Source organism: Alligator mississippiensis, chromosome 1 (genome assembly GCF_030867095.1).
Source record: "Alligator mississippiensis isolate rAllMis1 chromosome 1, rAllMis1, whole genome shotgun sequence".
Taxonomy (NCBI): Eukaryota; Metazoa; Chordata; order Crocodylia; family Alligatoridae; genus Alligator; species Alligator mississippiensis.
Genome location: NC_081824.1, coordinates 389,615,755 through 389,643,598, shown reverse-complemented (window position 1 = coordinate 389,643,598; position 27,844 = coordinate 389,615,755). Strand labels below are relative to the sequence as shown.

The 27,844-nt window shown below is 37.9% G+C and overlaps 1 protein-coding gene across 1 annotated transcript in view; it reads right to left on the bottom strand.

Moving 5' to 3' along the window:
• Positions 1 to 9,271: 9,271 nt before the first annotated feature.
• KLF12 (KLF transcription factor 12) overlaps positions 9,272 to 27,844 on the bottom strand; it is a 448,097-nt gene continuing 429,524 nt past the window's right edge. Inside the window, exon 10 of the mRNA XM_059721315.1 lies at positions 9,272 to 11,368. Coding sequence (XP_059577298.1) covers positions 11,358 to 11,368 — 11 coding nt within the window. The 3' untranslated portion in view covers positions 9,272 to 11,357. The remainder of the gene's footprint in view (positions 11,369 to 27,844) is intronic.

Below are 27,844 nucleotides of genomic sequence, written 5' to 3'. Positions count from 1 at the left end.
AACTCCTCCCCCCAAAAACCTGTTTGGGTAGAAAAAATGTCAGAAGTGATCTTTTCCTGTGAAAAGATTTGTTTTAGACAAATCATTGTTTTCCAGTGAAAAATGATTTGTCAAAAAAAAAAAAAAAAAATCCTGACCAGCTCTTTCCTCTCTCTGAGAGCTTGTTTCTATCCTACTGTACCTTTATTAGAGCACCTGAAATCTGAGCTATGCTGAGTCTTCCATGAAAGTAATGTATTTTCTATGACTTTTTCTAGAGAGCGCTTGAAATGACCACTATCCACTTATGCCTGCAAACTAATCACCTACTTTAGAGATATGAAATCTCTTAAGCCACTTCCCTTTCAGTAAAATATTGAGTCTGTAGTGTCCCAGATATCTAGAATAGGAGAAGATTTGCTTTAAAAAGTCCTAGGAAATTTTGGAGAAACGCCATTAGGACACAGTTCTGTTCCAAACAACTATTGTACAAGCAATACATTCAATTAATTTTGCCATTTGCATGTTTAAATTATTTTTATGACCTGTTCTAACTTCTGTTGTGCCCAACTAGAGCCTAGTGAGGTTAGTAAAATATCTCCTGTGCCTTCATTGTGCTGAATCCTGTCCCCATTAAAGTCAATAAGCAAGAATCAGGGTCTCACTCTCTAGTGCTTTGCACCATGTGTAGTCATTTATACTTGAAGTGTGAAATGCTTCCTGCCTTTATGCCGGATTAGACAGAACATTTAGAAGACGATTTGAATAATTTAAACTACATTTGACAGCAAGGGTCATAACTTCTTGTGCCTTATCTTACCAGTTCATATTTTCTAAGTCTTTGGCCAATTACACCAGATTGCCAAAATGGCTGCTCCAGAATCTTTCACAGGGATTCATTCTGCTTCTACCCTCATGGGATCTGCAGATATTATACGTATATCAACCTAACTGGGGTTAGGTCTATCTAAGTGCCAAGCTGTACATATGTTTGGAGAGTTTAAATCAGGCAAAAAATGGTTGGTCCAGTTTGACTTAGTTCACCTATGGTTGTGCACTATGTAGATTGGGTTAACCCATCCCCAGTCTAACCAAATGTTTGAATATATTTGGAGCTCAGCCTAGGGCCTGGAAAGCCCAACCACTCACCCTAGCCTTGAAGCCACACTTTTCCTACCCTCCTCCACTATGACCGGGCTAATCTTAGCCCCTGAACCCTACCACCTTCAGACAGACAACCTCCCCATGGATTTACCAACCTCCTCCACAGACCCGCCAACCCCCCACTGACCCGCTAGACCCCACTGTGGGACTGCTAGTGCTCTCTCCCTGATCCCATCCTGCCCTCTCCCCACCATGACTTAAATTATTTTCAGGCACAGCTCCTGGCATTGAAGATCATGTGCACAAGTGGGGATCTGATCTACAATCATATGGCTTAAAGTTAGAATAGACTCAAGAGTAGCACTGGGATAACTGAGATCAAAAAAAGCCAGCAGATTCCTTTAGTATTAGGGAATAAATAATTGATATTAATAATACCTACCTAATATACCTTAAAATAAACTTTAATTGCTAGTGTCTCAGTTTGGTCTTATCATAGTGCCAGACATTCTGTCAATCTATGGAAAGAAAATTAATATTCTTATTTTTATTCTGTGCCTCTGAAAATGTACTTTCTAGCAGCACAAACAAAAGCAGGTGATTTTACAAGTCTTTAAGTGTTATTTTCTATATTTGTTCTACCAGTAAAGATAGAGGAGATATTATGAAAGACAGTTAACATTTAGGGAAAAAAAATCAAGTAAATAATTAGCACATACCATCAAAAGTACAAGAACTGTGCATGGAATTATCATTTCAGTTGTATAAGGTTTACTGCAGAAAACATGAAAAATTTATGCCCATTTAAGACATCATCATCTTTACCTCCTCAAGATTCATTGCACCCTTTGCCAATTTATTTTAAAGTAATGTCCATTCTCAGCCAGACCTTTAATTAATAGCTTGCCCAAGGATATGAGAGGAAATTCTGTTTATGTACAGCAGGGGTCAGCAATGCTTTTGGGCTGAGCACCAAAATACCCTGCAACCTTGACTTGGAAGATATGGGCGTGCCAGGGTGGATGGTGGAGGAGTTGCAAGGGACCCACTCCCTGTTGTGGCAGCGCAGCCCTTCCCTGCCATGCTCCCCAAGGCGTGCATGTAACTGCCATCAGCAGTGAGCTGGGCTGCAGGTCCAGACCTCAGTGCAACTGCTTGCAGCCCTGCAGCTGCCTACTACAAGCAGCCTGGGCTCTGGGCAGCCCACTGCTGCCTGCCACGGAGCCCAGACTGCTCAGAGCAGGGCTTGCAGTCTCCCTGCCACCTGCTGCGAGCAGCTAAGCCTCCATGGCTGGTGGCAGAGGCCTGGATAGAGCCAGGACCAGCTGTGGCATGCCAAGCAAAATGGCTTCACATGTCATGCTTTAGCATGCATACTGAGAGTTGCTGACTCCTGATGTACAGTACTTGAAGTCTGACTTTTATGTTTTCATTCTAAAAGTAGTGAGGTTGCAATGCCTACATTTTGAAATTCAAATAACATCAAATACTCCGTGGCAAGGACAGTGAAGGTGGAGACTGAGGATATTACTGGAAAGCCTTCAAGGGAATTTTCAAAGGAGAGGTCATTTTCATTGGGAGAAAATCTCTTAAGTGTGACTTTTATTTTTTAACTAGGGATCCTGGTTTTCTCTGATTTAAAAAATTCCTGATTTTCAGTTTAAAAAAAAAGTAACCCCAAATCCACATTTTTTCATGATTAAAATGAAACACCATATAAGTCTATGTGTATATATATATATATATATATATATATATAAGCATATATATGTGTGTGTGTATATATATGCATGGTGTTTAAATCATGGAAAATGTGGATTTGGGGTTACTTTTTTCAAACCCATAATTGGGGATTTTTTTAAATCAGAGAAAACCAGGATCCCTGTTCATAACTTATTTTACAAAATCTTTAATCCTGTGGTACAAATGAAAGGGAAAGAATCCAGATTGGATGTGCAGAATTTCCAGCTAGAAAAAACTCTATAGAGAAAGCACATTGCAGCCAGGTTTCCATGATATGATTTATTGTTTCCTGATCACCCCTGAAATCCTTGCCTCCTCATTCTTATCTTTGTTAAAGGAAAACCAAGTAGATATTTCTCTGACATGAGAAGTCTAATGCTTAGTCTTAGAATAACTTTGGAAAGTATTTGCTAAGTCATTTTTGTGTTGTACACAAAGATGCTTTTTGGCTTCTAGCAAAACGGCTCACTTTCCTATTCATAATACAAAATCAGCTTGAGTGTACATGTTCAAACTCCTCTTTCATTAACTTCCAACTAGTGCATAGGTAAGGGATGAGAAGAATTGGCCCAGGAATAAAAAAGTTATTAGGCGTTTAGCTGTTAACCCAGTGATTAAATACCAGAGGCACAGAATAAAATTTTTCATTGAAGATATGACAGCTACCCCTGTAGGGACCTACTCAGCACTCCTTATTCACTCTTACTCAGGCAAGACTGATTTGAGTTCAAGAGGACTTTTAACCTGACTAAGGCATTAATAAGATGTTATGACTAGGACCCTTTGATGTTCTGGCTGATCTAAACACTTACTCCAAATTTTTCAGAATTGCATTTCCAAATGTGAAGGTACCCAAAGTCATATTCAGGGATCAAAGTAAGCTTGACATGATATCTGTTGGTACTGAACAACCCTAATTCTCAATGAGTTGCATACAAGGAATCATGCTAGGGCATGATCCTAATGTATTAACACAATGGTTTTCAACCTTGTTAGACTCGAGGTGCTCCTTCTTAGACTATAGGCACCCTTGGAATATGCCCCAGAATTAGTTTTCACTCATTTTTTGACAACATTTTTTTTCAACAATTCAATCTATAAAGCTTTCTCTAAGCTTCATAGATTGAATGGTTAAGAAACAGAATACATGTTCGTTCCTCAGTTGGCCAAGGCAGGCAGGTGCTTACAAAGCCAAGGCCAGAAGGTGAGGACAAGAAATAATGGGCACAAGCTGATTGAAGATCGCTTCAGGCTAAACATAAGGAAAAAAATTTCTTTACAAGCTGAGTACCAAGGGTTTGGAACAGGCTCCCCCCAGAAGTGGTACAGTCATCCACCCTGGCGATCTTCAAAAAATGTCTTGACGCCCATCTTGCTGGGATCATTTGATCCCAGCAGTCCTTCCTGCCCATGTGCAGAGGGGTTGGACCTGGTGATCTGTCAGGTCCCTTCCAGCCCCTAACAACTATGAAATTATGAAACTGGTTTTGACCATTTTGAAACCAATCTATGAACACAACTTTGTTGTGTAACAGGTTTAAATCAGTTTCCAATCACTGAAACCAATTTAGATGTAATGCCTACCCTTAGTCCATAAAAATAATAGGACAATTCTTCTGTTGTAAAGAACTCTGAAAGATTACAACAGGCCAGAGTGTTTTAATACAATTAATTCCCTTTTAAAATCTCTGGCTTTACCTTATGGATCAAGTTTGGAAAACTAACAGAATTAACACTGTGTGGTACTCCATGACACTCTTGAAAAGATCTCAAGGCACCTCAGGGTGCCATGCAACCCTTGTTGAGAATCACTGTGTTAGGCACTGCAAAGATCTATGGGAATAAAAGCATAACTTTTTATGCCTTCTAAACTGCAGATGAATGTACTGAGAATGTTGTAGCCCTCATTCATGTTACAAAATGGCCCCTAAGGAGTGAACTGAAAATTTACATGATACCAAAGTATAGTACACATTTATAGCTACACAGGACACTGGCATTACTTATGTCAACATCCCAACACTTGGAAGTGCCTCTACATTGAAAAAAAGTTTTTTAGACTATACAGAAATACCAGACAGCAGTTTAGGACAGGATGGGGTGCATCTACACATGCAACTGGCACAAAGCAGTGAACTCCGGTGCATATCATACCAAAGTTTATTGCTCTCAGGCATGCCATTTGAACATTTGAACATACAAGACTACAGCACATTGAGCTGGGTCAAAGCAGCCCCAGCTGGCAGGAGGCCGAGGGGGTCAGCTTGCCAGCCCAGGGCTGCTCCAAGCCATCTCAGCATACTTTGGAGGGGCTGGCTGGGGCACAAGGGTGTTTCGGAGCTAGCCAGCAGCCAGCCCCTGGACTGAAGCATCCTTGTACCCCAGCTTGCTGTGGAGTTAGTTTCTTGTGGCCTAATAGGGCTGTGCATGTAGACATAAGATGTTTGCTGCAGAGCTAATTAGTCTCATGTAGATGTGCCCGAGGAGAATAATAGCTTACCCAGCTCTTAAAACTATGGGAGGAGTGAGGCAGGCAAAGTGATCTGAGCTGTAATTTGAATATTGTTCACTAAAACCAAGAAATGCCAAATTATCAATAATTTCATTTGCTGTGCTCAGTATCTAGAGTTGAGTCAGCCCCATTCCCATAACAGTTTGACAGACCTGCCAGGCTCTACCTCTCTGGGATTGGGTTTATCTACGAGACAACACCTTGAGATTGAGATAAAGAAACTTATTTTTTCCCACACATTCTCAGGTAACTCTTAAGATTGAAGGCCTATTCTATGCAACTGGTTTATGAAAAAGTTATCAATATCGATATAACAGAACAAACAGGAATTGTTTCAGTAATACTGATCTACAGGATTATAAATCTTCTCACGCATTTATCATGTGCACTTCACCCTTGATCTCAAAATATCTCGTTTAGATATAATAATCATTTACTATTTATAGTACCATAAATATCAATGTAATTCTTATCCTTATATTAAGAGAAACCAAACACACCTGTAATAGTTCTACATTTATGCCCTTTGTGAAAAAGTCATCTACCAGTTCCCCTTTAAAATATTTTCCCTTTTAAACAGAATGGTGGGGGCAGAAAAAAGTAGCAATGAATAATTTCCAGTCTCCTAGAGAACTGAAACAAATAGACCATTTCTAATGAATCCATCTTATGATGGGCCAACTGCAAAGCAGCTAATCTTCAAACAATCTGAAATCATTTCAACATTTCTAATGTAACTGAGCATGTTCATAAACTGAAAAGGATCAAATGTTTGTGGCATATAACAGATACTGACTAAAACTTTCTCTAATGCATCCAGATGGGGTTATTAAATAACAAAACATAACTGCCCACATGAAACCTCCTTACTGTTGTCTGGCAGAATCTGACAAGAATTTACTAAAATACATGCAGCATTGCTGGACACAAGCAATCAAAATCATGAGTCAGAACTGGAAAAAAAAAAGAGTAAATAGACTTAGCAACCAGAAGATGTTTAAAAATAATGTATTTGTGTTTTTATTTTTATTTGCTTTTTGGTTACTGCTTCATTATGAAAAGCTGTTGTTTTATCTGGTTGCATCTTTCCAAAATCTAATGGATCCTTTTGTAGGGCTGTAGCAAACTTTGATCCTTGATAGAATTCAACTGAAAAATGTGGATTTTTAACTGATTTTTTAAAGTGTGATTGCAATATAAAGACAAAGAGGGTGAAAACATAGTTGAGGTATTTGGCACCTCAAACAATAACTCATTTTGAGGTAGATTAAACATACAGCTCATATATTGATTCTTTGTTTTTGGAAAATCCACTCCCAAGAATATATTGAAATACTGGGTCATTAATTTGACAAATATGGGCAATTAAAAAACTGGACATAGTATCATAGAAAATTAGGGTTGGAAAGGACCTCAGGAGGTCATCTATTCTAACCCCCTGCTCAAAGCAGGACTGTCCCCAACTATATCATCTCAGCCAAGACTTGGTCTACTTGGGTCTTAAAAACCTCCAAAGATGGAGATTTCAAAGCCTCTCTGGGTAACCTGTTCCAGTGTTTTACTACCCTCATCATAAGGCAGTTCTTCCTAATATCAAACTTAAACTTCCCTTGCTGCAAGTTCAGATCATTGGTCTTTGTTCTGTCATCTGCCACCGCTGAGAACAGTCAAGCTCCACCCTCTTTGTAACCACCGTTCAGGTAGATGAAGGCTGCTATTAAGGCTGCCCCTTTCACTCTTCTCTTCTCCACACTAAATAAGCCCAGTTCCAACAGCCTTTCTGCATAAGCAAGGATCCTAGTTTTCTCTGATAAAAAACAATCCCCAATTTTTAGATTAAAAAAAATAACCCCAAATCCACATTTACCATGATTAAAATGAAGCACCACTATATATCTATGTATATATTAGTGGTGTTTCATTTTAATGTCAGAAAAATGTGGATTTTGGGTTACTTTTTTAATCTGAGAATTGAGGATTTTTTTTTTTATCAGAGAAAACCAGGCTCCCTGATTATGTCACATGCCCTACCCCCAGCCATTTTCATTGCCCTCCACTAGACATATATTGAAATTATATGAAATGAGTTTTCAGTGTGAAAGTATTGGTTTCTTTCCCCTAAAATGTACCAATTGCTTCTGAAATCATTTTGTACATTCAACTTATTTTTAAGCACAATGAACAGAAAATAAGCAAGACAGAAGATAAAGTATTGAATAGGACAAAATCCTGCCCTGGTAATGGTTAAATTGGGTGTAGAAGGACATTAAAACTTTATTCCGACAAGCAGATGGCAGAAAGGAGATAGGGCAGGGTGGTACCTTAGAGACTAACTGGTCCAGAGAACTTGAGCTTTTGCAGATGGCAGCCTCCTTCATCAGACGCTTTTCAATCATACTCCATTCATAGCATCTGATTAAGTAGGCTGTTGCCAGAAACACTTATGCTTCTAAGAGTTAAGCTAGTTTCTAAGGTGTTACCATGCCTTATCTTCTTTCTCATCTAGTTGACTTTGATGGGTCACAGAGAACCAGCAAGATTATCTGTACCTTCTTAAGAACAAGCTGGCTATACCCTTTTCAATGACCTATGAACTGTTTAGTCAAGTATATCTGCTTCCTCCAGGTTGACAATCATAATTTTATTTAGTATTGTTTATTTTTTCATTAAATTGTCATTGTTTTTGTCTCGTACACTGTAGAATTAAAAAAAATATAGACTTTAAAAGCATGCTCCCTCTAGAAAATCAGTTCCTGCCCTAGGTTCTCTGCACAGTAAAATATCAGCTATGCAGCATGACTGTAGAGCACAGAGTCCTCCTTTTCAGTCTTCATACCAAACTGTCCAAAGCCCATCACTTCCCCAGTACCACCCACTTCTCCAAACAGCTAAAGATAAAGCCTGGGAAAACAGGTGCATTTTCCATTGGATCCTGAAGGTCACCCATCTTGATTGAACCAGCCTAGTGACATGAAAGCAGCCGCTAAAGTCTAAGGTTAAAATTATAGCTCCATCCATCTTTATAAATGTCATGGATTCTCTTGGTGTAAGTCAGTCTGTGGAGCAATTACTATCTGTCTTGAACACAAGGAGCCCAAAATACAAAGTAGAAGGATAAAAGGAGATACAGGCTCTGTTCTGCACGTCATAGCAACTGGTGTGATGAAGGAAGCATATTATGACCATGCAAATGGTGCCCTTAGGGCTAATGTGGCTGGAAATTGCAGATATTTCTTTGTCGCTGGTCTCACATTTCTCAAGGAGGTCGTTCTGTGGAGGAATCTCTATTGCCTGTGGCTAGTTTCTGCACTCAGGTCAGAGCAGATAAAGAAATTCCATTCCTTGAGTGATATCTTTCTGATTTTCCACACGTATGTAGCACATTCTCTCCCACGTGACATTTCAGCACTTGTGCCGTTAGTACACAAAGCCTGCTGCTTCTGCTCCAACAGGTGAATAGGGAGAGAGGAGGAGAAAAAACTCCTGCACTAGCTATGCCTGTGGTAGTCAGTGATCATATCTTCACAAATGGAAAAGCTCTGATCCAGAATTGTCCAACACAACCTTTCAACAAGCATGAGTCAAACCTCCATAAAATATAAGATTATTTTTTAGACAAAAGTTTGGGTTCTGGTTATTTCCCTTTTGGTCCTTTATGCCTTTATGGTATAGTTTAGCCATACGGTCAAGCTTTTCTCCACAACCATAAGAAATAGAAACTTTCTTTTAAAATGAAAGCTTAGTCCTGCGGTAATCATTTGCCTCCATAACCTAGGACTTTAAATAATACATCAAATAAGATGATTTCTGCAATAAAATCATATGAATTACCAACACTGTGATCCCTAACAGTAACTCTTCTAAGCCTGATCTCAAGAATATGGGATATTTTCTAACTAAGTCCTGTGTTTTAGTATGACAAGGTTCTTTGGGTAAATCCAATATCTTTTATTAGTCTAATTCAAATCTGCAGTGCCCTCTTTCAGTTGAAGTTTCTGCAATGCACCTTCCTCCTGCCGTGTTTTTCCGTCTGACTTGTATTTCCTCTTTTAAGATTTCCTTTTTACTCTCCCTCTCATTAACATATTCTTTACATTCTTGGATAATTGGAGCAAACTAACTGCTTTTGGCTCCCTGGTGATGGCTTGCAGTTCATATAGCACAACTGTTTTGCTGGCCTGTGGAGTTGGGTTAAGGAGCCTGCCTGCTTCATTCTTGCTGGGAGCCTGCATGTTCAGGCAGCCACCCTAAAAACTTTGTGTAGTTTTTTTTCTTTAGGAGATATCTTTCCCTCCAGCCAGTTGAAAGAAATATTTATGGAGGAGAGAGGCTCATTTCACAAGATGAAATTTATAGCAGAATGTAGGTATAGGAGAGGGATGTTAAATCCTGTTTTTTTCAGTACTTTATCCCTGGGTGACCTCATCCAGTCAAGCCAGTTCAATTGACATATTAGTTAATAATGTGCAGGATTACTCCACCCATAATCCTTTCCATTATTTCAGACCTGCATTTCCAGTTGCTTTTCTGGCAGAGGAAAGAAGGTGGCTAAGTAGACAAAATTTAAGGGTAAAATTTCCAAAAGTGCTTAAATTCCCATTCCTAAAAGGGTTTTAAGACTAGATCTACAAGAGGGACCACTTATGCAGTTGGAAGAGATTCCTCCAGTACAGGAACTGAGAGGGCAAGTTAATGGCTATGTCCCACGGACCTATTCACATGTTCACAGTAGGCATGTATAGGGGCTGAACAGGGGTGGGGCTGTAACACTACAGCGATCCTTAGGTAATTTGGATGGGCAGCTATAATTTTGGACCCCAAGGCTATCATCATAGCCCAGAAGTGGGAAGGTACAAAGGTGGCTTAAAACCACCCTAGCTTCCAATCCCTCTAGGCTTATTACCACATCCCAGAATCTCACTTGCTGTTTTTCCATGAACCACTCACTGCCCATTTGAAAAAACAGTATCATAAAATAAAATACAATGTGTCTACTAATATACAAAAACATTAAATATCCTGAAAAAAGCAACTACATGGTACAATTGCTGTAACACTAGTATTGATTCCATAGATTTCAAGAGTCTAATACTTTTATAGTCATCTTCTCATGCACACACACACACCCACCCACATACACAGGATGTCTCTCTTTTATGCTACAGGTATTTCTTGTTTTCTGTATCATTTTTATGACAGACAGGCAAAGATGTAGGTAATGTGTAATAAATCTAGTCTCTTTGTAGTATATCGTAGATGGAGCCTTTAACCTTCTGGGCAGGATTCCAGTCTTTCAGTCTTGCTAGCTGGTCTTTTCCCCTCGTTTAATGACAGCCTTAAGTTTTATTTGCATCTCTTCAGATCCAGCACAATTATATATCTTTTACATGACAGGGTAGTTGTCTTGTACAATAAACTTAGTTTTAGGAGGGCAATTACTGAACACAAGTTCACATTGTACTGTACATTTTGTTAATAAGTAGATCAATGTAAAATCACTCAATAATATGGAAAGTTTTAGCTGAAGAACCAAAGAACTGTGTCATTTTACTCCACCCTTTGTGAGTCAGTAAAATGGATTGAATTATATACCTGTACTAGGTCTTCAGTATGATGAAACTCATCATGAAAGATTCAGAAAGTGTTACTACATGTTGGCAGTTTATAAAATAAGATTAACGAGTTGATCCATTGGTATTAACATGTCTTTAATAATGACAGCATTCCTTATAAAGTAAATAGCTATTAATTAAAAAGCCTGTCCAGATATGCTCATAGAGTGATGTATATGTGACTAGGTACACCTACCAAAGGTGGTGAGCAGGCCTACAGAAAGGAAGTCCTTTTCTACATTTCCAGTGCATTATATCCAGGATCTTGAGCCATATTGTTTCTGTTAAATCCAAAGGACTGGGCTTCTGGGAAAATAATTAGATTGTGATGATCTAATAAACCACAAAGCTTCCCCAAGAGGTTATACAGGAACTCTTCGTCTCTGTAGCTTCTCTCTGTGTCTTCTTTAAGCTCCATCTGTTGGGGGTCAAGAGGAGAAGTGTGGTTAGTCTATGTTGTGCCGTGATAATACCTACTGTAATTACAGTTTCCTCAGAAAAGTTACAAGCTTACAGCAGATGTTGAATGGGCCTCCAGTCTTACTGTCAGGGTTGTATTTGTGGAAGAATGGTGGCCAGGTTGCCACCTTTATCCTACCACTGTTACAAAGTGATGCACGTAGTGCAGTTCAAAGGCATCTAGGAACATAGCCCAAATATAATAATTTGACTAAGCATTCATATATTGCTTTATAAATATGAATAATTTATTTATTTAGAAAATAGGCAGAAGGGATCCCCCAAGGATCCATTAGTGGCTAAGTATCATATTTAAAAGATCTAGCCTCTCTGGACCTGCAGATCTGAATCCTAAAAGAAACTACTGAGACCTTCACTCTCAAGTGATAGGCAGGCTGATCTCCATTTAGTGCACAGCTATAAGTCAGTACAACAAAATGCATGCCTATTCTTTGTGAATATTAAAGCTTCAGTCAGCCTTTTCATAAAGATAAAGGTTTCCTTTGATGTCAAGGAGAATTTTGAAGAATGATTGCACTGTGATCTTTGTTAGTTAGGTCATCCTCCACCCAGAAGAAGCTGCATTTCAGGGGAGCTGTCTCAACATAGTTTGTCAAGTGCCTTGGAATGAAGGTGCTGTATGAGGTCTTGCATAGCAAGTTCCTTCATAGCAACTGATGAAGCATATTGTTGCTTATGAAAGCTTATGCATCTCTGGTATAGTTTCTCTATAAGATGTACCTCTACCCTGCCTTCTGTCTAACTTCAAACTAACATCACCTCTCTAACATTAAGATTAGTAAATTTTCTTTCCATGAGTAAAATATTTCAGGAACAGATTCTAAATGGATACATGGATCAGCATATACACACATGAAACCAGGTGTCCAAATAATGTTATCTTTGAAGTGGCAAAGGTATGTGTGCATATGTGTGTGGGTGTATGTGGCAGAGAGGAAGAGGCCTACCATATGGTTTGGATTGGTGGTTTGATGAGCACAAGGCCTAAAACAAGCCAAAGTGAAGGCATGGCAGGCTTTCAGCTGATGTCAGTAAGCTTTGGAAAAAAAACCAGTGAAAGAACATGAGTTCTGATTTCTAGGCAGAAACAAAAGGAAATATATGGACAGCTTGAGAAGGGCATATGGGAGTGAGTGTGTCTAGAGATGTACCTTATATCACAGATATTAGACATGTACTGCAGGATTTCATTCTTAATCTCTTGTAACTTCCCCCATTCCTTGACATCATTACAGAATCCAAAGTGACAACTGATGGACCTAGCAAGAAGGGTCTTTATTTTTCATAAAGTGAAGATAAGAACCAATTTAAATTGTGACACACAGTTAACCTTAGATTGATTTTTGACAGGATTAAAAGTAATGGGTTAAGAATTCTTAATCCATTTAAAACAAACAGTAAAGACCATGAAACCATCATCTTAAATCAAACCTTTGTCACTGCATCTGCTTGCACATTGGGCAAGTATGTGTATTAAATTGGATATTGTAATCTGGCAAACCCTGGTAAATAAGGCGATAGGTATACATCATTGTTCCTTAGCATCTGACAAAGTAGACTATTGTCTATGAAGCCTATGCTTCTCTTGTAGTCTCTAAGGGTGCCTATACATGAGCCAGGAGGCTACTCCAATGCTCTGCAACTATGGCAAATTGGAGCATGGTAATTATTGCACTCCAGACAGCCTCTTTGTCTCATGTATGGGGATCCTGGTTTTCTCTGATAAAAAAAAATCCCCAATTTTCAGATTAAAAAAAGTAACCCAAAATCCATCGTTTTCCATGATTAAAATGAAATGCCACTAATATATAGAGATATATAAAGTGGTGTTTCATTTTAATCATGAAAACATGGATTTAGGGTTAATTTTTTAAATCTGAAAATTGGGGATTTTTGTTTTATCAGAGAAAAACAGGATCCCTGCCATGTATCAGCATCCCCTGTGCTTCAAAATGGCAGCAGGGTGCTTTAACTAAAGGGGACACTGATACATGAGAAGCTCTGAGCACTTTAATTAGAGCAGATCTCAGATTGAAAATAAAATATAAATAACTAGATTATTTTATTATGTGTTTTTAGTGAAGGCTTTGAATAAACTACTATTACTGCAGAAATAAAAATTAGTAGAATAATAGTGAAATTCTGTACTACAAAAAACCGACTTATGAAGTTATTCCTGTAGAGATATATTTATTTAATTTTCAATCTACTCTGAAATCTCACATGTATGAAATGCACACACACACACACAAACTATAGATGTGCTATTTTATTCCAGGAGCTATAATATAATAGTAATTTGAGCTATATATATGGTTTTTTAGACTTGAAGCTTAATTTTTCATGGGATGAGCTTGGATGACAGGAGCTTGTGCAATGCAGAGTGGATTTATTTCATGCTTTCATTCTTCTTTTAATTTCTCCCTTTTGTATCACCATCCTGTCCCATGATAGAACCTGAGTAACTCAAGTGGGAAGTAGAAAAGGAAGGCATACTTTTAAGATTAAGTTATGTCAGTTTTGGGTCTTCTATATTTTATTTCAGCACTCAGCTAGAAGTATGAATTTTATGTCACAGATACATCTCCAGGCAAATCTAGGTCTTACATATGATAGTCATGTGTGTGTGGTGTTTGGCTTATTGAACAGGTAAAATGATGTGACATCTTTTAACCTTAAGGCCACCATCATTTACTGAATGACACATTTTTGGTAACTATAAAAATTTTCCCGGGGTGGAGTATTGGAATGGAATGTTGCTATGTAACAGGACTCCAATAAGTGTCCTTAAAATGTGATGAAGGAATGAAGTCTGTAAATAGAGGCCTTCCTGTCATAAATGTAAGATCTGTGCAAAGCCTACTTTTAGAGATATTGCATCGGAAAATGGGCAGAGAACCAAATACATCGGACAAGAGAATGTGAAAATTCGATATGTCAAAATCTGATACATTCCATATGTCTGTTACAGGTACACGGACATGTTCAACATGTTTTTAACACTAAATTTACATTTACATTGGCTTTTATTACTTTAATAAGATTTTGAGAAACAGCACTGCCCAATTTAAAAGCTCCATTTTTTGCCTCTCCAGTTTGGATAAGAATAACGTTCAACTCTGTGCACTGCAACATTTGTTCCTTCAGTCATACATTTCTTGAAGAAATGTGACTGATGGGGAAAAAAAAAATTTAAGGAAAACTGAAAGTAGTAGATGAACAACTGGATTATTTGCAGTCACACAGGGCCAAGTGAGATGAAAAGCCAGTTCCAAATTAGTTAAACTAAGCTCCTAAGCGTGACCAAGGTGAACTTTAGATGCCTGAATCAAAAAGAAAACAATTGAAAACTTCTCTCACGCAGAGCTCATTAGGTAATTAAATTGATGCATTGCCTATATTTTGGACTACACCTGACCACCCATTGTAAAAATATGATACTATTAAATTTATGGTATGGTGATAGCTCACTGTGAAACCTTGCTTGACTTTGCATTTGTTTTTAGTTTAATTTTGGTGTGGATTTTTGTTCAGAATAATATAATAGCCAGGCATAAGGTGATTAGTCATTGCAAACAAGTTCATAGGTAGTCCTGCCAATGAGGTTAATGTTGACATGAAACACATCTGTTAGGCTACTTCCACACCTTTGATGTTCCCAAATTTCTAATGGTTAAGTCTAAACCAAAACAGAAATGCAGTACATTAAACGTATACATCAATTTACTTCTCCATTCCATTTCCTGTAGTGTGTAACTAATATGTGATAGGGGCCTGATTCCAAAACCAATTAAATCTTCAGTGAGCTTTGTAACAGGTCAATGGGCACAAGTAATGGCTCCAACTCAGGAATGCACCCAAGTGTATATTTACCTTCAGGTCCAGATAGAAGTGTCTTTTAGAATTTAAACTGAAAGTTGGTTTCAGGAGCACAAAGTAAAATTGCACAGGGGAAAACTTTTAGTATAAATGATTTATCAGAATTGTAATTCAGTATACTGTGCTCTTTATAGTAAAATATAAATATTTTTTCTATATATTTATATATAGAAATATATATATTTCTATATATTTTTCTATATATTTCTATAAAATATAAATATTTTTTCTTCTATTTTTGTTATTAAAAATGCTTGATAACTAGGACTTCTGTCCTTAGTATGGTCTTAACACATCCCCATGTTTGCTATTATAAGCAAGGTTTTCCAAATGATTGATTTTTCAATTTGGCCAAAATGACAAATCAAAACTAAAATTGTTTCCTGTTAACTTGAAAGGATTTGTTCAACCTACTGTGAAATTTTCTTTTAACCATGTGTTTTTTAAAAACTAAATTTCTTCTCATTTTATTGAAGTAAACAATATTATGAAAAAATCAAAACCTTTTCTTTCAGGAGTGTTGATGTTTAACATTTTTCCAGGTTTCTGTACGTGAAACAGTTCAGTAAATTTGTGCCAGTTCATTAATTATTTTAGGCAAAACAAAGTTTTTCAAAAAAAGTATGACTGAAAATTATAGTTTTATCATTAAAATTATAGATTGAAAATATAGTTATGGCATGCTAATTTTTATCACATTAATAGGAATGCAGAAAGAATTTTTTTCCTAAATTTTTCATAGAAAAAATGAATAGCCTGTACAGTTAGAACCATGCCTATTCCTAATCCAGCTGCAAAATTGGATTAACTCAGAAAAAAACCTAACAACTACAATGCTTGCAAACTAATGCCAAGAGACCAAACAACACAGCAGAGTAACTAGAACTCCTGATACAGAACATTACACTGGTTGTTATAGGGATAAAAGGATATGGTGGAAGAGCAATTATGACTGGAACACAGATATTGAAGGATATGTACTGTCTAGAAAAGATGGAGATTTTTGCATGTTAATATTGTATTAGACTGGAAAGAAGTGAAACCTAAATAGAATAGAATCAGTGTGGGTTTGAATCAGGTTGAGGAGGCTCTACTGAAGTAGTACTAGGGACCTAGTATAAGATTTTCTGAATTTGGCATGAACTCTTGAATAGTTTTGGTCAACCTGTAGCTGCATTTTTGGTGAATAAAGACTTTGTCCAAAAAATGACTTCCAGTAGGAAACCTCTATTGGAAGCCCAGTAGAGTTTAAAACTCTATGAAACATCCTCCTTGTCATGACCACCTTCCCTCAGTGGCATTGGTTACAGAGTGTCTCAGTGTGTCCTCCCATCAGTCACTCATGTCACAGTTGAATGTAAGGTTAGGATCTAATAGATCATAATTAAGATATGGTTCAATAAGACAAAAGTATTTTTCCAGAACACTTTTTATTTTTAAATTGTGTTAGTTTCTCCCAGGAAGGTTGGACTGGTAAAGAGTTAGCTACTTAACTGCACAGGCATAAAACAGGATTAGGAGTAGAGTCTTCTACTGGAATGGCATTGTGCCCAATACATTGGTGACTTATTCTCCCCCTGTTGAGGTACCAATGATTGACTGTTAATAGACTGCCTATACAGGGAGGCCATGTGATCCAATGGGTTGGACAGTGAAGAAAGAATCAGGACACATATTTCCTGACAAAGCAACGTCTCTTTTAACTCTCTGTACCACTGCTTTCTCATCTGTGCTCTTTTCTTTTATTTAAATTGTGGAGACTGTCCTTTGCTACCTCTTTGTTTAGTGTCCAGCATAAGCTCATTTTTAGCTGGGGCCTTTAGGCCTTACTTTAATACAAATACGAAATAATAACAACATTGCAAAGGCTTGTGAAAGATACTCATACCTTGATACAACTTCAGCATAGTGATGCCACATGGCTTTGTGGATGAAAACTGGCCCTTTGTGTCACAAATATCTTATTGGCTGAGTGTATACGGGAAACAAAAACCCAGAGCCTGATTTACTGTCATGTAGTTTGTAAAGTCAGCTACGGTGTTGATAAATGCCTATGCAGGAGCTGATTTGACAAGATACCATAGAACATTTAAGATCAGGCTGGCCCAGTGCTGTTTGTGACCAAGAACTTATGGTTACCTGAAAGACTGATGTTATTGAAACAAATATTTGGGAAATTCCTAAGGATGTGCATAGTTATCAGCACTTAATTAAATACATGTCTTGCTTCTATGGAAGTCCAAAACTCTAATGCTATGGGGCTTAGTGCTAAGATGTGCTCCCCCAAAATGGGTTAATTCAACTTTACTTTAAACTCTGATGAAGAAAGAATTTTATTTTAAATCTAAAGATTAAAGATTTGGCATCAATTTATCTGCCTGGATCTGTAAGACCTGGATTTCCACATGAACATGGCAGTTTTCAGTACCAGGGAGCTAAACTAAAGAGAGCAAATAAAATATTCTTCATACTTTAATCTGCAAATTAAAATGTGAACATCATCAGCAAACTTCTCAATTCCACTGTTAAGCATTTTCAATATTTAATTTTAACTTGCCATCTTTTCTTAAGTGCACTAAGAAGGAGGTTTGCAATGTTGTGTTCATTACGGTTCCTCTACTTGCTTCCCCTGTAAAAGCAGGGCTCTACTACTACGCAGAAGATGAGGAGAGTTATTCAAAAGCTTTTCAGCTTTACATATCACAAACCACTCTGAATCTTCTGAATATTCAGAGACATCAACACATCAGACTGGGTTCAGAAGAGGCGCACTTGATGGTCTTCAAAGCCTAGTTTTATGCAACTCCCTTTTTTTTTTCTTCAAATGAATAAGAGCTTAATGGCCTTTTGAAAAAAAGCCCTAGATTTATTATTTGTATCTCATGGGATATTTTCCTTTTCTCCTACCCCGCAATTTCTGTTTCTGTTTTTCAATGGGTCAGTGGTAGGAAAGTTAATCTCCCATTGTGTCACTGAAGCTATATTCTCCCATTGATTGCATCATAATATAATGTCATCTACAGTGGGATTGCCTTGGTTTAACTGAGAACAGAATTTGGCCAGCTAAGAATTTTCCCTCTAAAACTCACAAGTCACTAAAAGCTAAGACTCTGCACACCTTATTCACATCAAGTAGCATCTTATCATGCACAGAGCATGTCTACATGTGCAATTAATGTGAAGCAGTAAACTCCGGGGCTTACTGTGCTGGAGTTTGTAACTCCCAGGCATGCTGTTTGAACATGCACCTGGGTCTGCAGCGTGTTGAGTCGGGTCAGAGCAGCTTCAGCTGGCAGTCGTGGGGGCCAGCCTACAAGCCCAGGGCTCCTCCCTTCTGGCTCAACATGCTGCAGAGAGGCTGGCTGGAGCATGGGGTGCTCCATTGTGGGGCTAGCCAGCAGGCAGCCCAGACACTGATGTACCCTCGTGTCCCAGCCAGCCACATCAGCATCTAAGCATGTGGAGTTAATTAGTATACTCTAGCCTAATAGGGGTACACATGTAGGTGTGTGACTTTTACTGCAGAGCTAATTAGTCTATTCCAACGTCTTGTGCAGATGCATAAGGTATTAGTCAGTGAGAAGATATATCAGAATCTGACCCTAAAAGAAGTTACTGTCAGTAATAAAGACTTAATGATTTTGCCTTGTGTTTTTATTTGAGATACACAAACATTTAGAAACCAAGGTTGGGAAAATTTGATATGCCTGATGGTTTCAAATATTTAATGGGTCTAAACAAATAAGCATAACAGTTATGGGCATTTTAAATGAGACGTGATAGTTCATTTAAACCCTAATATTTTCTGCCGAACAATGACAAAACACAATAACAGATACTTTTTGTGGATTCTTTAAAACAAATAACATTAAACTTACGTAAATAATGCCCTGAAGGTATTGTGCTGAAACACCTGTTTTCTGGAGCAAGATACACTCCTCTGGGAAATAAGTTCAAAGCAAGTATAGTAACATCCTAAATGTGTTTGCCAAGGTACAACTGGAAGCCAAATCCTAGATTCAGTGCTGTAAATGGAAAAAATAAATGCCACGCTCATTTTTCCGTAATAACCAAAGGTAATTTGTTCAAAGTGGTTGTTTTATTTCTAAGACAAGATCAGCCATTTGGAATTTGAAGCTTTTAACTCAATTCTTAAAGGACAATACTGAGCTGAATTTAAAGAAAAAATGTTTACTTTTTACTTTACGTTCATATATTTATGTATTTATCCACATATTTAAAGATGCTTAATGCAAACTGAGGCAGGAGCAAAAGTTGTAATTACAGGTCAAGAATCAGTTTCACTTCAGTGTTGCACAAGAACCTGATTGAATGCTCACTTTAGTGAATGAAAGGAGATTCGATTCCTTCAGTAAGCTTTGGATTGGGCACATGGAGCCTGTTCCTCCTCCCATTAATTTAAATGGCACCAGATCTGGCTATATAGAAAATGAATATTTTTGATTTCTTCTAAATTGGAAGAAATCGCTGAAACCAAAAGTAAGTGTAAAACTGACATAGGAAAGATTACATTCAGGCCCCATTAATTCTGTGTCAATATTACTTCTGTTACATTGTAATTTATATGGTATATTAGTCTTAGGACAGGAGTCAGTAAAACAGAAAAGTAATAGGGGCAAGAAAAGACCATGTGTGGTTTTTATTTATGCCCTTTTGGGGACACCCTGGTTCTATTTAATTTAATGACAAATCTCCCAGTGACTTCAGTCAGGATAGGATTTCACTCTTTGTACATTGTGTTTATGATTAATTTTAAGTTTGTAATAATTAGCCCTCTCAGCACAATGCGGAAGCAAGGGCGGACACCCTTTATTTTGCTGGAGCAAACAGTCTATGCACAGGTGTTAGCATTTTCAACAATGGTGACAACGTAAAAGTTTACAAAACTACTGTTCTACGCAAAGATGATTTGTGAGTAAAGCATGAACAAGTAGATTTCCCTTAGATCTTATTTATGCAAAGCAATCTTATCACTAATCACATCTTACTGACAACTGGCAAAAGCAGGCAAAGTTTGATAGCCTATAATAAAAATCCGTTGCACTTCCTCCTTCTAAACCAACAGTTCTTTCTTCTCCAGAAATAAGCCTTATTTGTGGTAGTTATCTGTTAAATTTGCATTTTTCCAGAAGCAAGATGGAATAGGAATGTGCATGACTGTGTGTGAGGTGATTCCTTCAGAAGAAATAAACTGTTGAATATAGCAACAAGCACAATAGCAACAAAGATGTGAAATTGCTTGACTGGCTGACTTTGAGCAAAAAGTCCCCCAATATTTTGTCAGCAAAGAAAAAAAATTCTCTCACGTTTATTTGTTATCAGGACTCTCATTTTAAACATGGGCAAGTGACTGGTTGAGATACAATTTGGGTCTCTTTTGTCAATAATTTATGGCCTGACATCTCTCTCTCACTTTGAGTGAAGGCTAACTTCCAGGTTTCCAAAGGGAGACTGCAAGGTAAGGCCTTGTGCTTTCCAAGGTCCTGTTTTAAGTTTAAGGATGGGGGAGTGATCAGGGCAGCAGCCTCAGGCATCACCTTTAGGAAGGTGCACAAATAGCCATTTGCCACTACTGCCAGAAGTGCAGCACCTGGCATTGTCCTGGACACCAAAGCTGGAGGTGTGTTAATGCCTCTGAAAGGTACAGGCTATCCAGGGAAGCTTTAACTTTTGAAGTGACAAGCTGCAGGCCAGATAGGAATCTTGACACTGGGAGCAGCATAACATGAATGCATTTTTTATGAGTCTGAGGAAAGACTGAAAACTTGATATCATCCAGATTCAACTAAAAGTTATGGAAAAAGAAAATAGCTTTGGTGGAAAAGGGTGCTTCAGCCAGCCCTACAGCAGTTTGACCTGAAGATAGCCCTCGAAACAGTTCCAGAGCCACCAATGCAGCTGTCCGTGGAGTCTTCAATAGCCAGATGTTGTTGCTGAAAATACATTCTAGAGTTCATTTGTGCAACTTATAGTCCTGACCTTGGGTGACCAAGACAGCTGACTGTTGGAACTGAAAGAGCTAAAGGAGATTAAAGCAGAAAGTCAGGCTTTGGAATGATATGGTATTTTACAACCAAGAATGTACCGAATAAACATGTATCTGACTATTTACTTTGCCACTGCACCTATGTTCCAAGAAACCTTAGTAATGATCTGTGCACTCTGTCTACTCTATCACTAGCATAGCTCATGAGCAGAGCTTATCTTCCAAACAATGGGCAGAATCGGTATTTGTTCATGGCTTCTAAGCATTACTCTAATTTACAATTTTGACCTTTTGAAATTCTTCCTGTCCTGTGGGCGATTTATTACCTTTCAGGGTGAATTCTATGAGATAACTGTAAAAGGTTCTGTAAAAAAAAAAAAAAAAAAAAAATGAAAACCTCCCTTTCTGCACAGGAATTTTAAAGGTCAAGGAATTTACTTGCTCTTCAATGACCCACAGGAGGCATAGCAAAATTAAATACCTGTGACAGATTACTGCACATCATGTCATCTCTGCTGACATGATCCAGTGCAACATCAAGTATTGGTCAATTCAAGGTTCATAAGGAATGAATAAGAGGACAGTGATTGCATAATGCTTACTTACTTCCAAGACCCAGGATCTCAGGATGCTGCAAGGATATTCAGCTTCTAATATATACATATTTTGGATAAGCCATAAAAATGAATTATTGTTAAATATTAGTAATAAATTTCACTACCCAGGGTATGTGCCTCTGATTTTCCCATCCAGGTTCCTATTTCTACACAGGTCACTATATTCTATCTATGAAAATTCCTTACTCAGTTTCAGATAGATAAGATACAGTATTCTGCATTTCCTGTTTTAAACAGTAGCATTGTTTTGGGCTGTTACACCTTTATAGTATTACATCTAAAATCACTGTCATCATCCACCCTGCCTCATCAGGTACATAAAGGCAGAAATGAAAAGGTGTTTGTCATATCTATGTTGGGATTATTTTTCCAGGTGTTCTATATTCAGATGTAATCATCAGAGACCCTGGTTTTCTCTGATAAAAAAAATCCCCAATTTTTGGATTAAAATAAGTAACCCCAAAACACCACTCCCTCTCTCTCCATATATATATATATATATATATATATATATATATATATATATATATATATGGCATTTCATTTTAATGGCAGAAAAATGTGGATTTTGAATTACTTTTTTAAATCTGAAAATTGGGGATTTTTTTTTGTCAGAGAAAACAAGGATCCCTGGTAATCATGCTATTTAAAGCTACCATTGTTTAAAAAGCATGAGTTTAGGCTGGCCAATCCTCTTGCCCCAGTGTTGTCAAAGAAAAAATTGTTTAAATAGCCTATCATGAGGCATTCTTAAAACATATCTTAGTTACATCATCTTCTGTGCTATTCATAGTTTTAGAGCCTCTTAATTCTGGAACCTCTTCGTTACTTATTTTGTCAGTTCATTTTACTTTGAATGTTCCATGAAGAAATCTGCTTTGAAAGCTGTTCAATTTGCATAGGATGGACTTGTTTTTCTAGGACTCTGTTCCATATAGAAGGATGTTTATGATACTACTCATAAGGGTCTTAATTTTAGAGTTCTTTCTAATTGTAATAGATTACTATCATGTGTTATGTTTTTTTAAATACAAGCCTTGGATACCTTAAATACAACACTTGATTTGTTTAGATTTTGCATCAAACGTGCAATCACCCACACAATACATACATTTTATAGTTTGAAAAAAACATTTGTAAAGCACAATGGATTTCAGTCAAATGAAACACCATCTAAATCAGCTTTTAAGAATCAATATGGTAGACAACTAGATATGCATTTTATAATCAGTTCTTGAAAAGATTTTGCTTTATATAAGATATCTGATGAGAGAAAGTAAGAAAGAATAAGAGGAATGGTGAATAAGAGAAAGAAGAGAATTGTTTTCTGCAATGGATGTTTTTTCCCTGTGAAGTAGATCAAGAAACACCTCTCTTTCAGTTGTATCCAATTATTATTCACAGTAAACACTTCATCAACTAGATTGATAGTACAAAAAGTAAACACATTCATGAATCATCCAGTAGAAACTGAACTTTGACTGCAGTTAGTTCCAAGAACAGATGCTGTTTTAGTATCAGTATATTTTTTCAGATATTTTGATTTGAAAATGTGCTATGGCTGTGACCATTTAAAACACAATTTTTCTTTTTCTAAAAGAAAAATGTGTCTGTAGTTTTAAGCAATGTAATTCTTTTGAGAGACAGCAAGGTAGATTTTCTATAGACAATTTTGCAAAATTATTTTTAAAAGCCCAATAAAGGTTTTCAATTGTTCATATACTCAACCCTCCTCATGCATTCCCACATAAAAATTAAAGGCTGAAATTACCTATCCTACCCATGCCAGACTTCCTCCAGATATTAATGTGAAAAATTAAAGGGAGGACCTGGAGTACAATGAAAACCAACAATCACAAAGATACAAGTATGTGCAGAACTCTTAAAGTTGCACTTGAATAGCCATCTATTAAAAATTGTTGATTGCTGGATTTAAAAAGTAATTATTTCCAACTATGAGACTTCATAGAAGAAAAGATTTTGATCTGAGCATTTCTTACACATGCTCAGTGCCTCTCAACTCTCAATTCTTCTCAAAACAACCATTTGCTTTTATGCAAGAGGCAATAATTTTTGTGGGTGATATCTAGGGATCCTGGTTTTCTCTGATAAAAAAATCCCCAATTTTCAGATTTAAAGAAGTAACCCAAAAACCCACATTTTTATGTGATCAAAATGAAACACCACCATATATATATGGCTGAGGCACCTGACAGCCAGCATTCCCCAGTTAGGCAATGGGCAGGGGGAGCAGGTGGGAGAACTGGTGTTCTCCCTGTGAGTGCTGACTGAGGAGTGGGGGTGCAATGCGACCCCTCTGTGAGAGTCGGGCTGGTGCGATCAGCTGCAGGAGACCCTCCCCCCACCCCAGTTGGTGAGATTGGCTGTGGGGGGGACCCCCTCCCCCCAGTGGCTGAGTGGCTGCTGGGGGGGCATATGCCCCCCCAACTCAGGAGGCACCAGTTGCCCATGAATCCTTGGAACCTTTGGACCTGGCTCACAGATGTGGGGCTTCAGTGGCATTCAGTGGCTGCAGAGGCCTTCTGCAGGTGCTCTATCCATACCATTTCCCCAAGCAGTGGCAGGGAAGGGTCCTAGAACTGACTCTTCCCTCCCTTCCCCCCACACCCACCTCCTGCCCTGCCAGCCTACTGCTTTTTACCTGGGCTGGGTCATTCCAGCCCATAGCCAGACAAAGTTGCCTACCACTAGTCCATGGCTCTCCCAGCTATACAGTCAGTCCAATAAATTACCACAAAAATCCTTGCCTCTTACATTTTCCTGTACCATCACTGGTACAACATCACCTCGATACTACCATTTGTATTTATGAAATTGTTGGATCCAATTATTTGTATATATGATCTGTTAAGTCTGAAACAGCTCTCCAAAATTTTAAATATAATTGGAATAATAGGAATTCATATGTAGTTCTGGCCCATTTATATTATTAAAATATATTCAGAGTCTTTACTATGAAATAGGTCACATAAAGGCTTGGAATAGGAGCATCCTCTTCATGGGTGACATTTTAGGAAGGGATGGATGGGGCAGGAGAGGGATATTCCTTTATGATGTGTAGATGAAATAGCTGGAACAAAAGTGTCTTCTCCTCCTACAATGTTTGGCTTTCCCCTGAAAGTGGGTAGACAATGGATAGCAGAGGAGAGACCATTGCTCAATATTTTGTCTTTGCCAGCCTGCGTGGGCTGACAAAAGCTGTTGATCATCTGGGCAGCAAGAAGGCAGCTGCAGAGCACTCTTTCTCCTTTCTGGGAAGAGAGAAGGCCTCCTAGTGGAGTTAGCTCAGCTTCCTCTCTATCTTTCCACCAACATTCCTGAATCCACAATAAGGGAAGTCCAGCTAGACAGGCAGAAAGGTGAATCCTTTAACCTAGTCCAGAACCAGTTGTTGTTCTGGCTCCTCCTCTGCCCAGGGGAAACAACCCCATGGGTCTTTGGGGAGGGAAACAGAGAGGGAAGGAAATGTGGGGTTTCTGGGGGAGCTGAAGAGTGGCTTGTGATAGGGGGTTGGTGGGAGAGGCAGGATAGTTTGTGTTTGATGCAGAAGGGCATGATTTATAAGGGGAGGAAAAGGAAATGGGAATTTTGGAAGAAGGAAGGGAATCTGGTGGAGGAATCTAGGCAAAATGGGTCATATGACTAGTTAATTTAACACATAAAAAGTTCTCAGTTATAGAACAAAGACTGCTGCAGGCATGGAGTGATGATATTGGGAGGGCAACTTTTTCATGGTATGAGCACTATGTAATGTACTACTAAACATTTTTTCTGCCTAGTGAATCATTATATTTTTCATATCTTTTTCTTTTTTTTTTTTAAAGATTTAAGAAGACCTACTAAGATATACTGTAAATCAACAAACAGTTGTAATTTCCTCACAAGTACAGTCTAATATCTGCACAGAGTGGTAGATAAGAATACCATGCAAAGGCCCATCTTAAGATCTGTACATGATTTCAGTTGAACTTCAGTGGTGCCAATGTCTTCTGCAGTGGGGTGAATGAAGAATTCATGTTCATTCACATCACCAGAGATCTAAGTTAACTTTTCAAATATAATTAATAATTTTTGGTGCTGTAGTTTTAAGGTGCCCAACTTAAGATAGCAAAGGTATAATTTTCATAGGGTTAGCACTTTCTGAAGTGCCAGGTACTTTTATGGGACCTCCAGCTGAATATCTAAAAATTGAAACAGGGAAGAATCACACTTGTGAAATGTACAGATATGCTATTTTCCTTTTTCTATGGGACTCTGTAAACTTGCCAACAGTTGCCAGTTCCTCCTGCACACTTGCAGCACTTGTTTTCTCTCGAGACAGCCTTTGTAATGTCACAAGTTAAAGAAATGCAGTTTTTTATGTAGGTATTTAATACGCAGAGAACACACTCCAGGGAATGTACTGTACCAGATTTATAGCACAGTAGATCTGATCAAACCAATTTGGACAAACTTTTTTCTATGTCTAAAAAAATCATTTCTTTGTAAGAGTTCTCAGGTTGAAGTTGGACTTGGGAAAGCCATTGGTGGCTTAGGGATTTGGAAAGGCCTCAAAGGTCTGCTCTGCCTATTTCAGAGTGATGACTGAAATCTGGGTCTCTCATGTTCCAGATAAATGCCCTCAGTGGGTGAATCGACATGTGCCCCTATGGTTCTGTTGTAACTGCACCATCATTAGTAGGTCCTTTAGTACTAAATTACAGTGCTGTTACTGTACCATGCTGGCCGTGGACAATTATTTTTATCTGTTACATCACCGTAGCAATGTGCTATAGTTAGGGAGCACATTGGTATGGTGACATAGCTGCCGCATCACAGTTTATGCCTGCCAATGCTATGTTGCCACAGTGCATTGCTACAGCAACATAGCATCGCATGTAGATGCACCCAGTAATGAGCGATAGAGTCAATCCCTCCTGTTGGAGCTGTTCCATTTTATGGAAATAATTAAACATTTGTGGATCCAAAGAGAGAGGCTGACTGTATAGCCTAGTAGTTAAGTAGCTGGTATAGCATGTGGCAGACAAAGGTCTGAAGTCCTTGATCTACCCAATTTGGATCAGTGGGTTAACACTGGTGTCAACCACAGTTCACATGAGTGCCTTACATATGGAATTTTAGCACCCTCTTCTCCCAGTTTCCCTACCTCCAAACATTTCTAGAGGTCTCCGTTTTTTGTTCTACGTTGAAACAAAAACAAACTCCAAAACTTTGAAACATTTTACAAAATTATATTGTTGTTTCTGAGCATAGTTCAGGTGTTGGGCTGCCCTTACCACTTGGTTTCAGCTTGTCAGTGTATCTGCTGGCTGCTGCCAGAAATAAAAGTGTTGCATCTTGATGAGCAACAGATAAGTAATTCAACTCCCATTTTTGTTCTCTTGAAATCTTTTCTATTTTGATTAGTAGGTCAGATACATTACTTTGAGATATAGGCTTGGGGGTCTAACTTCCATCTTATTTTTCCTTATTTTAGTTAGTTGCATTTAGTTAACTGCTTAAAGATTTTATGAGCCAATGGTAATTGGGTTGTGTTATAAGCAGGGATCCTGGTTTTCTCTGATAAAAAAATCCCCAATTTCTGGATTTAAAAAAGTAACCCAAAATCCTTATTTATTTGTTTTTATATACACACATACATATATATAAATATACACATACACATATACATATACATACATACATATACATATGCATATATATATTACTTCTCTTTTGAAAATTAGTTGAAATATTATCCATTACAACTGCGTTTTCACACACACAGCATATTAATTATAAATGATGATGATATGTAGTGATCTTTATTTATTTATTTGTATACCATTATATCTATCTATCTATCTATACATATGCCTGGTGTTTCATTTTAATCATGGAAAAACCTGGA